The sequence below is a fragment of the Schistocerca gregaria genome, chromosome 9 (genome assembly GCF_023897955.1).
Source record: "Schistocerca gregaria isolate iqSchGreg1 chromosome 9, iqSchGreg1.2, whole genome shotgun sequence".
Taxonomy (NCBI): domain Eukaryota; kingdom Metazoa; phylum Arthropoda; class Insecta; order Orthoptera; family Acrididae; genus Schistocerca; species Schistocerca gregaria.
This window is the reverse complement of record NC_064928.1, coordinates 176,306,144-176,320,860: the sequence shown is the minus strand read 5'-3', so window position 1 is coordinate 176,320,860 and position 14,717 is coordinate 176,306,144. Positions and strand designations below refer to the sequence as shown.

General features: G+C 40.9%; 1 protein-coding gene across 2 annotated transcripts in view; it reads left to right on the top strand.

The window, feature by feature from the left end:
- The window catches only part of LOC126291583 (luciferin sulfotransferase-like), a 177,702-nt gene extending 165,692 nt beyond the window's left edge, over nucleotides 1-12,010 (top strand). For both annotated transcript variants that reach the window (XM_049985117.1, XM_049985116.1), the window contains exon 7: nucleotides 11,643-12,010. In XM_049985117.1, the coding sequence (XP_049841074.1) occupies nucleotides 11,643-11,954 (312 nt within the window). In that variant the 3' untranslated portion in view covers nucleotides 11,955-12,010. The remainder of the gene's footprint in view (nucleotides 1-11,642) is intronic.
- The last annotated feature ends 2,707 nt before the right edge of the window (nucleotides 12,011-14,717 follow it).

Below are 14,717 nucleotides of genomic sequence, written 5' to 3'. Positions count from 1 at the left end.
ATGCAATTAGTCTGCAAAAGAGGTTGCTTACAAATTACTCGTGCGGTCCATCCTAGAATACTGCTCGAGTGTGTGGAACCCTTTCCAGATAGGAGATACTGAAATATACAGGGAAGGGCTACACGAATGGTTACAGGCTTATTTGACCCGTGGGACAACGTCACAGAGGGAGATGCTGTTGAAACTAAATTATCCCAAGAAAGCTTGTTTACATAATTTAAAGAACGGTTTTTAAATTATGACTCTTATGAAAGTACTACAACCTCCTACACATCGCAATAGAGATCATAAGGATAAGATTGGATTGATAAAGCACACACAAAGGTATCTAAAGAATCATTCTTCCTGCGCTCCATACGTGATTGGAACGTAATAACTTGTGGTACTTTAGGACGCAGCCTCTGCCACGCACAATATAGATGCAGATGTTGAAAAGTGTAGCTACATAAAATGTTCAAATGAGTGTGAAATCTTATGGGACTTAATTGCAAAGGTCATCAGTCCCTAAGCTTACACACTACTTAACGTAAATTATCCTAAGGACAAACACACACACCCATGCCCGAGGGAGGACTCGAACCTCCGCCGGGACCAGCCGCACAGTCCATGACTGCAGCGCCTAAGACCGCTCGGCTAACCCCGAGCGGCTAGCTAGATCAGCATTATAGTTGGAAACTGCGTGTACGTCTCGACGCAGAGTAACTCACAGCATGAAAATGAGCCACGCCATATTCGTCCAGTATTTGAAACTTCAGTTAGCGATTTGCATCAAACGTTAAAACGTTTCTAAATTTTTCTCGCTTACGTGCTTAACAACAAATATTTATTGCATTCACTCATTTGTGAAGCAAACAGACGTTTCAAGCTGTTTTGTACATGAGAGTTCGATTCTGTTAAGGATTCCGGGTAGGTGTTTACTGACGATTTACTAAATGGAGAATGTGCATTATGTACGATCATGAAATTTGGCCACCTGAACATTCGTAAAAATATAGAGTAAGAATCATACATCCGAGTCTTACTGTTCAGTCTTTCTAAACACTCAGCAAACCTCTGTTTACACACATAATTACTAATCCTTTCACTCCTGGACTCTTACACCTTATTACGGTAAGTGATAGCAACGGTAAAAGTTAAGCAAAATATGAGAAATACTTGCAATAATACATAAAATGGAATTTAAAAAGTGTTCTAAAACAACATGTATAAATGGGGAAAAGCATTTAGTGCAGAGTGTAACATATATAGCTGCAACAAAAAATCGATTGTTCCATGCTCATACGCCAGAAAAGCTTCCAGTGCTAACGAATTTTTAAAAAATCGAAAAATGTCATACGAACTTTGGCGTGTTGCTGTACGCCTACGTAAGCCAACGACAAAAACTGACGACCTGGACAATGTGTTTTTCATTCTTTTCTTCCCACATCGCCCATTCCCTAGCGGCGGTTGTTGCTCTTAACACATCAGAAACTAAGTTACACTTGTCTCCCAGCGCTAATACCAGTTCGTCTTGTCGGAAGAGAGTACATGTTACGGGCTTCCTGCAGACACGGTTTTCCTGCGGTACATACACTGAAGCGCCAAATAAACTGGGCTAGGCATCCGTATCCAAGTACAGAGAGATGTAAACAGGCAGACTACGGCGCTGCGGTCGGCAACGCCTGTATAAGAAGACAAGTGTCGGGCGCAGTTGTTAGATCGGTTACTGCTTCTAGAATGGCAAGGTATCAAGATTTAAGTGATTCTGAACGAGGTGTTACAGTCAGCACACGGGCGATGGGACACAGCATCTCCGAGGTACCGATGAAGTGCGGACTTTCCCGTATGACCATTTCACGAGTGTACCGTGAATATCAGGAATCCGGTAAAACATCAAATCTCCGATATCGCTGCGGCTAGAAAAAGATCCTGCACGAACGGGAGCAACGACGACTGAAGAGAAGCGTTCAACGTGACAGAAATGTAACACTTCCGCAAATTGCTGCAGATTTCAACGCTGGCCATGAACAAGTGTTAGCGAGCAAACCATTCAAAGAAACGTCATCGATATGGACTTCCGGAGCTGAAGGCCTGGGTCCGTCAACACCGACATTGGACTGTTGATGACTGGAGACATGTTGCCTGGTCGAACAAGTCTCGTTTCAAATTGTATCGACCGGATGGACGCGTACGGGTATAAGGACAGCCTCATGAACCCATCGACCCTGTATGGCAGGAGGGGACTGTTCAAACTGGTGGAGGCCCTTTAATGGTGTGGGGTGTGTGCAGGTGGAGTAATATGCCTGATAGTCTAGAAACAACTCTGACAGGTGACACGGACATAAGCGTCCTGTCTGATCACCTGCCCATTGTGCATTCCGACGGACTTGCAACACCCCACACGTCCAGAGTTGCTAGAGAGTGGCTTCAGGAACACTCTTCTGAGTTTAAACACATCTGCTGGCCATCAAACTCCTCAGACATATCTGGGACGCGTTGCAAGGTGCTGATCAGGAATCTCCAGCCCCTCGTATTCTTTCGGATTAATGGACAACCCTGCAGGATGCATGGTATCAACTCCCTCCAGCACTAGATCAGACATTAGTCAAGTCCATGCCACGTCGTGTAGGGCACTTCCGCGTGCTAGCGTGGGCCCTATATGATATTAGGTCGGTTTACCAGTCTCTTTGGCTGTTCAGTGCATAACAGGTGCATCGCTGTGAGCGAGTGAAATGGCGCGGCGACTGGAAACGAACTGGAGAGTTGAAGTACACGAGACAGCACGATTCTTGAAGGCAAAACGTGTAAACTGCACTCAAGCAGTATATGGACCAAATTCAATGTCGCGGCCAGCCGTATTGAAATAGTGCCAAGTCCACACGGAGTAAGTGATAATAGTCGGAATGCGCAGAACTTGTAATATGTAATATGCAATTTCCATCTCATCTTTTCGTTAAGGTACCGGGTGAGGGGGGGTAGCTGGGAGAACAGATTTCCTGACGATGAGGACCAACACACAGCGATTCTCGAAAAGCAGTCGATTTCTATTGTCGAGGACTTTACCGATTAGCAGAAAGTTCCAGCTGTTGTTTACAGAGACTTGGTAACTAGTTAGAAAAAGAGTGTCATGTATCTGTGCCAATTTGATGTGTAGTGCGGCATTTAAAAAAAGTCACACGCCAAGCCAGGTGCCGCAGCGATTAGCAGACTGGACTCGCATTCGGGAGGACGATGGTCAAATCCTGATTAGGTTTTCCGTGACTTTCCTAAATCGCTTCAGGCTTCTCTGAAAGGACACAGCCAACTTCATTCACCATGCTTTCCTAAACCGATGGGACGGATGTCCTCGCTGTTTGGGCCCCTCCCTCGAATCAAACCACCAAAAGTCAGTTGGCCTGCCATAATAACATGTATCTGACCTTCGTAAGTCCCCTCGAAGAGCTATATGCGCCACTAGACTGGGATTTGGGGCGAAGGGAGACCCAAATGGGCATAACTGGGAAGGGATTTACAGTTTCAGTATTCGTCTGAAAACGAAGGGGCACATGCCAGAGAGCTAGTTCGGAATCGTTTTATTGAATCTACGTTAAAATTTTTCTATTGTTGTAGCAGATGAAATTAAGTGTGTATGTATGTGTGTGTGCGTGTGTATGTGTGTGTGTGTGTGTACAAGCGCGCATGAGCCCGGACGCGCTTTCAATAGTCCATGCTTATGTAGTAGACCTAAGCTTTATTGCAGAATCAACTAAATTACAGAAAAAATAACATTTTCACTGAGGAAAAAATTATAAAAATTAAAATGTAAGATATTTTTTTACCCTTGTAATATAAATAATAGGTGGAATTAAATAGGTCTAGCGAGCCATCATGTCATGCATATCTGGTAAAAATTTGGTCTCCTTCAAATGTATAACATTGGATTAAATGGTACCTCAATTTGAGGAAGCATTTTAGGAAAAAATTGCATCAATTCCTATGTAATATTTCTAATAACCTAAGCAGGTTCAAAAATATTCAGATTACTTCTAATTTGTTTAGAAAGTGTGCTGCATTACCTGACATTAACAAAAAATCTGTAAAACACATACATTTTAAATATTGCCTGTAAGAAATAGGTGTTTCTTTACATAATATTGAGCCGGAAAAGTAGCCTGTATCCTTAAGGTCATTTCTTTGCCAGTCACCAAGAGTAACTTCACTAACACCGCATTCGAGAAGAAATTTTTTTAATGTTTCTCCTTTGATGAATGGTTTCTTTTCTTTGTTATAGCACTCTTTTTAGAAGGCAAACAATCAGCAAACAAAACGAAACACAGCACTGTACTGTACCGACAGTGACAAACCTAAAGCACCAGTTTTCCGCAAAAGGTTTGCGTGTGAACAAATAAATAGGCGGTGTGCTATGAGCGAGTAGAGGTAACGGATCAAACACCGATACACCGTACAATAGTTATTTTATTTCAGTTTGTTTATTTTACGAGGTTCGTATTTATGGGAAACGCATAATTCGGAGACTTAAAACATCGAGAATATACTGTTTCATCTTCTTTGAACCATTTTCTTACATTTTCTTACATCCTCATACCTTTCAGGTGTCGGTACTCTCCTCAATGCAGCAATGTGATTACCGCTGTCCACATAAAACAGTTTCACTAACAGCAGAGGGTCTCTCATTTCGACGTCCATACTGTCACTCAGGTTATGGCTTGTCAAATGATAGTGTGGATATCATACAAACAGTGTAAAGCGCCAGATTGGCACCTTGTGGCCACAATTGAAACTAATTTTTTTTACAGTGTAAATCGGTTCCGCATTAGCATATCTGTTGTTGTCTTCAGTCCTGAGACTGGTTTGATGCAGCTCTCCATGCTACTCTATCCTGTGCAAGCTGCTTCATCTCCCAGTACCTACTGCAACCTACATCCTTCTGAATCTGCTTAGTGTACTTATCTCTCGGTCTTCCTCTACGATTTTTACCCTCCACGCTGCCCTCCAACGCTAAATTTGTGATCCCTTGATGCCTCAAAACATGTCCTACCAACCGATCCTTTCTTCTAGTCAAGTTGTGCCACAAACTTCTCTTCTCCCCAATCCTATTCAATACCTCCTCATTAGTTACGTGATCTATCCACCTTATCTTCAGTATTCTTCTGTAGCACCACATTTCGAAAGCTTCTATTCTCTTCTTGTCCAAACTAGTTATTGTCCATGTTTCACTTCCATACATGGCTACACTCCAAACAAATACTTTCAGAAACGACTTCCTGATACATAAATCTATATTCGATGTTAACAAATTTCTCTTCTTCAGAAACGCTTTCCTTGCCATTGCTAGTCTACATTTTATATCCTCTCTACTTCGACCATCATCAGTTATTTTACTTCCTAAATAGCAAAACTCCTTTACTACTTGAAGTGTCTCATTTCCTAATCTAATTCCCTCAGCATCACCCGATTTCATTTGACTACATTCCATTATCCTCGTTTTGCTTTTGTTGATGTTCATCTTATATCTTCCTTTCAAGACACTGTCCATTCCGTTCAACTGCTCTTCCAAGTCCTTTGCCGTCTCTGACAGAATTACAATGTCATCGGCGAACCTCAAAGTTTTTACTTCGTCTCCATGAATTTTAATACCTACTCCAAATTTTTCTTTTGTTTCCTTTACTGCTTGCTCAATATACAGATTGAATAATGTCGGGGAGAGGCTACAACCCTGTCTCACTCCTTTCCCAACCACTGCTTCCCTTTCATGCCCCTCGACTTTTATGACTGCCATCTGGTTTCTGTACAAATTGTAAATAGCCTTTCGCTCCCTGTATTTTACCCCTGCCACCTTTAGATTTTGAAAAAGAGTATTCCAGTCAACATTGTCAAAAGCTTTCTCTAAGTCTACAAATGCTAGAAACGTAGGTTTGCCTTTCCTTAATCTTTCTTCTAAGATAAGTCATAAGGTCAGTATTGCCTCACGTGTTCCAACATTTCGACGGAATCCAAACTGATCCTCCCCGAGGTCCGCATCTACCAGTTTTTCCATTCGTCTGTAAAGAATTCGCGTTAGTATTTTGCAGCTGTGACTTATTAAACTGATAGTTCGGTAATTTTCACATCTGTCAGCACCTGCTTTCTTTGGGATTGGAATTATTATATTCTTCTTGAAGTCTGAGGGTATTTCGCCTGTCTCATACATCTTGCTCACCAGCTGGTAGAGTTTTGTCATGACTGGCTCTCCCAAGGCCGTCAGTAGTTCTAATGGAATGTTGTCTACTCCGGGGGCCTTGTTTCGACTCAGGTCTTTCAGTGCTCTGTCAAACTCTTCACGCAGTATCGTATCTCCCATTTCGTCTTCATCTACATCCTCTTCCATTTCCATAATATTGTCCTCAAGTACATCACCCTTGTATAAACCTTCTATATACTCCTTCCACCTTTCTGCCTTCCCTTCTTTGCTTAGAACTGGGTTTCCATCTGAGCTCTTGATATTCATACACGTGGTTCTCTTCTCTCCAAAGGTCTCTTTAATTTTCCTGTAGGCAGTATCTATCTTACCCCTAGTGAGATAAGCTTCTACATCCTTACATTTGTCCTCTAGCCATCCCTGTTTAGCCATTTTGCACTTCCTGTCGATCTCATTTTTGAGACGTCTGTATTCCTTTTTGCCTGCTTCATTTACTGCATTTTTATATTTTCTCCTTTCATCAATTAAATTCAATATTTCTTCTGTTACCCAAGGATTTCTAGCAGCCCTCATCTTTTTACCTACTTTATCCTCTGCTGCCTTCACTACTTCATCCCTCAGAGCTACCCATTCTTCTTCTACGGTATTTCTTTCCCCTATTCCTGTCAATTGACCCCTTATGCTCTCCCTGAAACTCTGTACAACCTCTGGTTCTTTCAGTTTATCCAGGTCCCATCTCCTTAATTTCCCACATTTTTGCAGTTTCTTCAGTTTTAATCTACAGGTCATAACCAATAGATTGTGGTCCGAGTCCACATCTGCCCCTGGAAATGTCTTACAACTTAAAACCTGGTTCCTAAATCTCTGTCTTACCATTATATAATCTATTTGATACCTTTTAGTATCTCCAGGGTTCTTCCACGTATACAACCTTCTTTCATGATTCTTAAACCAAGTGTTAGCTATGATTAAGTTGTGCTCTGTGCAAAATTCTACTAGGCGGCTTCCTCTTTCATTTCTTAGCCCCAATCCATATTCACCTACTATGTTTCCTTCTCTCCCTTTTCCTACTGCCGAATTCCAGTCACCCATTACTATTAAATTTTCGTCTCCCTTCACTATCTGAACAATTTCTTTTATTTCATCGTACATTTCTTCAATTTCTTCATCATCTGCAGAGCTAGTTGGCATATAAACTTGTACTACTGTAGTAGGTGTGGGCTTTGTATCTATCTTGGCCACAATAATGCGTTCACTATGCTGTTTGTAGTAGCTTACCCGCATTCCTATTTTCCTATTCATTATTAAACCTACTCCTGCATTACCCCTATTTGATTTTGTGTTTATAACCCTGTAGTCACCTGACCAGAAGTCTTGTTCCTCCTGCCACCGAACTTCACTAATTCCCACTATATCTAACTTTAACCTATCCACTTCCCTTTTTAAATTTTCTAACCTACCTGCCCGATTAAGGGATCTGACATTCCACACTCCGATCCGTAGAACGCCAGTTTTCTTTCTCCTGATAACGACATCCTCCTGAGTAGTCCCCGCCCGGAGATCCGAATGGGGGACTATTTTACCTCCGGAATATTTTACCCAAGAGGATGCCATCATCATTTAATCATACAGTAAAGCTGCATGTCCTCGGAAAAAATTACGGCTGTAGTTTCCCCTTGCTTTCAGCCGTTCGCAGTACCAGCACAGCAAGGCCGTTTTTGTTAATGTTGCAAGGCCAGATCAGTCAATCATCCAGACTGTTGCCCCTGCAACTACTGAAAAGGCTGTTGCCCCTCTTCAGGAACCACACGTTTGTCTGGCCTCTCAACAGATACCCTGCCGTTGTGGTTGCACCTACGGTACGGCCATCTGTATCGCTGAGGCACGCAAGCCTCCCCACCAACGGCAAGGTCCATGGTTCATATCTACCAAGTTATATATCTACATCTATATTCTGTAGATCAATGTAAGAGGCGTAGTAGAGGTTGTGTCCCATTGGGCCTGTTGATAGGGATCTTCCTGTTCCATTCACACACGAAGCCTCTGTGCGTGTAGTAATGTTCTAATCTTATTCTCACGATCCCCGTATGAGCGAGAGGTAGGGTGTTGTAGTATATCCCCAGAGTGCGCATTTAAAGCCAGTTCTTGAAACTTTGCTAACAGACTTTCTTAGAATAGCTTACGTCTGTCTTCACGAGTCCTTTCCAGTTCAGTAGCTTCAGTATATCTGTGGCACTCTCCTGCGGATTAAACAAGCCTGTGAGCATTTGTGCTGCACTTCTCTGTATACGTTCAGTATCTGCTGTTAGTCCTATCTGGTACGGGTCCCACACACTTGAACAATATTTTAGGATGGGTCGCACAAGTGATTTGTAAGCTATCTCTCTTCTGTAGACTGATTGCACTTCCCCAGTATTTTACCGGCATATTTATTTTCTCCATATTGTATTGAGATGTGGCTTTCCTTTCCAGTTTAAAAACAATTTCGATAAGTTAGCTACATATAGTACACAGGAGTGTATCACCTAAATAGAGCCAAACATAAAGTGGCCAGCTTCAAATTACATGCTACAGAGTACTTAAAAAGAAGTACCGCTGTAACTATGACCAATATTGAAAAAATATGTACTTCATTATCAAGCCATGATATGAAGGTACAAGGTACAAAAGAAATCAATTCTGTGTGACAGTTAGTTTCCTCGTAATATATACAATAGTGAAGAAAAGGCAGAAATGCAATATAAGGAGATTGGAGAACTGCTACTGGAAAACTAATAACAGGAATTGAAGTAGCTTTGCTTGATTTACATACAGTATTTTTTACAGGTTAATGACCACTTACTGTTTACAGAAACATTCACTTCATGGGAACCACTTTCCTGTGTAGTTTTTGTCTTCCTATTGCTCATGTTTTATTTCGAATTTTTACAATACATCATATGATTGTTCACTTTTAGGCAAGCCCAACAATTCAACTGCACAACTTCCTGTCTCAGCAAGTGATGATCGAAGGGATTGCTGTGTCAAGTAGGATTCTACAGATACCAGTCTCTGAATGATGGTCCCTATTTTGACTGGACCAGAGGTGGGAATCTGCCTACACATTAGACAGGAGGCCTGAAGATGTCAAAATATATCTCTGAAACTGGTTGCTCAATAAGATAACAACTGGAAATTTAGACGCCTGAAAGGTGTTTTGAGTCAACATTCCGTACTGAAGAGCTGGGGTCCAGCAAACATCTGTAACAAGATGGACAAAATCTACATGAAATTAACGCCATTTCTGTGCCAGGCCAAGAATGCTTCATCTTGTTCATGAATAATTTGCTTCTTTTCTTTGTCTCCAGTCTTCTCATAGTATAGATGACCAAGTCCTACCGCATATTGATGAATTTTTGGTTGGTTGGTTGGTTGTTTGGGGAAGGAGACCAGACAGCGTGGTCATCGGTCTCATCGGTGTACGGAAGGATGGGGAAGGAAGTCGGCAGTGCCCTTTCAGAGGAACCATCCCGGCATTTGCCTGCAGTGATTTAGGGAAATCACGGGAAACCTAAATCAGGATGGCCGGACGCGGGATTGAACCGTCGTCCTCCCGAATGCGAGTCCAGTGCCTTACCACTGCGCCACCTCGCTCGGTGATGAATTTTTCTATTCGTCAATACGGAATGTGTTTGGCAACCTTTCATGGAATGAAGTTGTCTAATAAGATTTGTGCACCATTAATTACAAAGAACAAGTGGGCCAGTTGGCCCATTTTGAATTTCTCCTGCCATATATTTGGCAGTTCTGCTTGGGGAGCAAAGAAATTTGACAACAATATAAACTGCTCCAGTGCTCTCATTGAACAATTACTCAACTCATTAGTTACAACTTCCAGTCTGAGAGGCCGTGGTCGATCTGTAAAACTTCTTCCTCCTGACGTTTCATAGCCAACTGCGAGTAACAGAAGACAGTAACAGAAGACGTTGCCTGCAGTTGGCAAAGATTTATCAGGAAGAAGAAGTTTTACAGATCAACCAGAGCCTCTCAGCGTGGAAGTTTCAACTAATGAAGACTTTGGCCATGAAAGCCTACATGTTAATTACTCACCTGTAAATTTTGCTTCCTATAGACCCTCGTTTATTCTGGAACTGTGTGACAAGCAACAAGGGAGAGTACTGTACCATGGAACACTTTTCAGAGATTTGTCTTTAGCCAGCCTGGTAACATATGTTAATGTATCCCCTTATTCCATTTTGAAATGGTAGCATACTCTTTGCCAGGCATACAATTCCAGATTGCAAAGCAGTCACTTAGATTTAGATGGTACATTATGGGTGCCGCAGTCTTTGTTTGAAATTACAAAAATTACTCTGGACAAGTAAGGTTTATACAAATGTGAAAAAATATTCCAAGGTACAACACGGTCATGTACTTAAGAACAAATATTCTATGCCAATTTAAAAGTGTTGCAGTTGATAAAATGTTGTCAATAACTAACTGAATGATCTATGTATTATGTTATTATTCCACTACACACCAATAATCAGTAAGTTAAATCAAATTAGGAAGTATTATCAAAAATCTGTTATTATCTGAAAACATTTTGAAATAGAAACTATTGTCAAGCAACACAAATTTCAATTTTCAAGAGGGAAAATTGTTGTGAAACTAAAGAAAAACGCAGTTAATTTGCAAATATCACCTGTCTGTTAGTGGAAGACCTTCTGCCATTTCAAGGTACAAGATGGTGCACGAGTGTCAAAAAACTATGGCTTAGTTGTCCAAGGGCACCCATATCGTATAGTTTGTAGGGGGTGCAGAGGGGAAGGGGGAGGGGGGGGGGAGGAGGCATGGTATAGAGAATTTTTAATATTTTGAATGACAAAAGGCAACTTGTAAGTAGCAATAAAAAAGTTCCTGTTCCGATCCTGTTCAAATACTGAGTAAGACTGACTTTTAAATAATTTTCTTGAAAGGAAAATATCTTACTACACTATATTTTTTTTTTCCTTTCCCTGAGAGCTATCAGGCGGCGTGGGTGAGTGAGCCACGGACATCCCCCTCACCTCCTGTCCCTAGGTATGGGCACCCTCCTAGCTATCCACATATAACATAACCTAGTTATAAAAATATACAGAAGTTTGCTTACCATAGAACTTTATAACTGAAGAATTAACAGTATTCTCAAAATAGCTATATTATATTATACAGCACTTAAATATGTAGAACTCATAGTATTTACAAGCACTGCACAAAACACAACCTCATGCCTCACAATATCAAAAACAATAGAAAATGCTGGAAACTGCTTATGGTAGTGTGCATTCCTTCAGTGATTCTAAAATCAATCTGTAGATTGAGACTGCCATCACAAAACATCATGTGCCTCAAGCTACACTATCTGGTACAACACTCTCCTCCACATGATCTCTCTCTTACTGTTGGTAGAATCTGTTCCTTAGATACCATTTATGGCCTACGTATACTTCTACAACTTTTACAGGACTTAGCATCTGTGATCCGCAGAGTGGGGGAGTTCCTGGGTAAGCCAGTGCCAGAGGAGCAGATGCCCAAGATGCTGGACCACCTGAGTTTGGAAAAGATGCGCGCCAACCCACATGCCAACTACCAGGACGTGGCAGAATATGTGCGCAAGCAGTCAGGCTTGCCATCGGCTACGGCTGCAGGGAAGCACTTCATCCGGAGTGGCAAGGTTGGTGGAGCACTCAACGAACTCTCTGCTGCTATGCGGCAGAAGATTGACAGCTGGACGGAGGAGTGCCTGCGGGGCTCGGACTACTCTGGCCCTCGGTGAAGAACTATCTTTTGTATTAATGCATGTAAAATATAAATAAACACCTGTCACTCATTTTTACAATGTCTTTTGTTTTCCCCCTACCTGTTCTTATACAAGAGGCACAAAATCAACTGCTGGAGAGCAAACTTCTTCACCATTGTTGGCTCAGAGAAATGGAGGATTTCATTAAACATTTGGGCAGAAATGAAACTTACTGACAGATTAAAACTGTGTGCCAGACTGAGACTCGAACTCGGGACCTTGGCCTTTTGCGGATGATTCCAGAATGATATTTTCACTCTGCAGCAGAGTGTGTGCTGATATGATATGATATCAGTGCACATTCAGCTGCAGAGAGAAAATCTCATTTTGGATCTGGGTAGAAAATCTGTCTGACAAGGGGATTGTACCTACTTGTCATCACAATTAAAACATATAACCATTTAGTGTTTAAGAATATGAAGCTGTTCGGAGGGTATTTTTTGTTATCTGCTTTGCATGTTATGAGAGAACAGAGGGCTACGACGCATCTTCCAGCAATTGCAGTACTTGTGTGTTCTCCTCAATTCGTCATCCCAAGTCACAGTAGAGTAGTTCACTGCTGAATAAAAACACAGGTTGAGAAAATAAGGCATGACATCAGGGCAGAACAGAAGAAGTGGACTGAGTATTAACCAAATGTAATTCTTATGTAGGACAAGCAAAGGTTCCTATCCTGAAAAGTTTCAAACTGAGAAGTAATTGTACATTATGAAACAACATACGACTCTGTTACAGAAGAAATACTTCATATTAATTTATAAAAAGTTAATTTTTGTTGAAATGTTTGGATTGCAGCAGACCCGAGACTCCATCAGCAAAGAAGTCACACATATTTGCTCCGGCATGGCCTGCAGAAAATTTAATTTCAGGTACAGATGTTCAGAGCTAAAAAAAAGTCAACAATCTCAAATCTGACCACATGTATATTTTAAAAGGGCAACATTGGACTACCCTCACAGCTTGACTTCTGTCTGAACCTCTCTGCTGCTTTCCAGACTTGGCAGAATCATTCCTGGATACTTCACTGCACTACAATGGAGAAGATGAGGTAACATGGCCACAATGGGGAAAGTGGCCAATGCATATTTTTTTGCCCTAAACACAGCTGCTGCCTGCTGAGACATGGTCAAACTAATTCTTGTGTACACATTGTTGGGAGTTTGACAGAGGAAGCTCGAGTTGTTATCTTTTAGTAAAATCTTTTCTGAATTTTAGTCGTCTCGTGTAACGTAAGTCATTCGTAATGTTCATTACCTCACTTACACAAAGAGTAATCATTATAATTGACTCAACGGAAGGTTTTTAGCGAAAATTTTATATTCTATTAACTAAACTTTTTAGCCTTATTTCATGAACTTTATTATTACTGTATGACTTATGTTTCAAGTTATGAGCTAATGTTCTAGTATAAAACTGATGTCAAAGATGAGAACTGAGCAACAATAAACTTGTAAACTTTTGAAGTATCAATTTTAACTTCATTTGTAAAAGTTATTTCTGTTGCCAATTTTGAGGAAATTACAGGTGGATTTGCAAAATTCATTAGGACAGCATTTACAATAACTATGACTAAATGTACATTGGCATGAGGCTATGCACAGGAATGGGATTTCATTATATGAATGAAGGCACCAAGGTTTTTCTTCTACTTGGGGAGTTGCAATATTGCCCCAAAACGGGTGAATAATTGAACTGAGGTTCTCCATTTGATAATAAATATGGGAATACACACATCTGTATTTCACCTTCTAAAATTCATATCTGAATGAGCTTTGCACTCCCTCTATGTGTAGCACTTCTATTTCTATGGTGTATTTTTGGTTTTCAATCATGCAACGATGACTTCTTTAATCTCCCACTTATATGGTGTTCTCTGAGCACAGCTTGGTCTCTCACTGTTGCTGGCACAGAAACATTGACATTTTTGGTAGATGATCTTATCAATTCAGCTTTCCATGATATCTGGTTGTTAGTTTTTAAACTGAAGGGAAATCTACCTACTGTCTGTAGGACATAGAAAAGCACAGAGAAACTCTTCCCTTTTAAAATGTTGCTTATCCTATTTTAAGCATTACCGATAAAAGGAAACTCAACATTTCGTTTCCAATCTATCTATGTTATTCACTGGGTGCAGTAGGGATCCGGCTTGCTTCTTCAGTTTTTATTGAGAATTTTGTCAATAATGTTGGAATGAAATTCATTATTTGTTGCTATGGTTTTTATTGCGTTGAGTTCCTGGTCATAGTCTTCTTGGGACTTGGGTATAGAAAGGAGATGGTGAATCATGTGGAGGAAACCTGCATGTTTGGAGGCTATAGGATGTTGAGAGGAAGCTGGGATGAATGTGTAAGTAAAGAAGTCTTTTCTCTAAACTTTAAATTTATAGTTGCTGCTTCCTATCTATGATGTTCGGAAAATTAATGCTGAAACTCTCAAACTCCTTGCTGACGTTAATGCTAGTATCCCACTGATCCATATTTTCAATGAACTTGTGGAATTGTGCAGAGGAACATTTCCTCATATAGGAACTATCATCAACATATCTGCACCAATACACATGTTAAGCCAATGGTTCACTCTTAAGAAAAGCTTTATGCAACTTGTTCATGAACATTTCCGCTAGGAGAGAGGATTAGGGTGAGCTCATCTGTGTGCTTATAACAACTCCCTTGAAAGCAGAAACAATACTGGTTACAGTACACTTGTTGTTTCACTTAATATCAATAACAGTCATGGTAA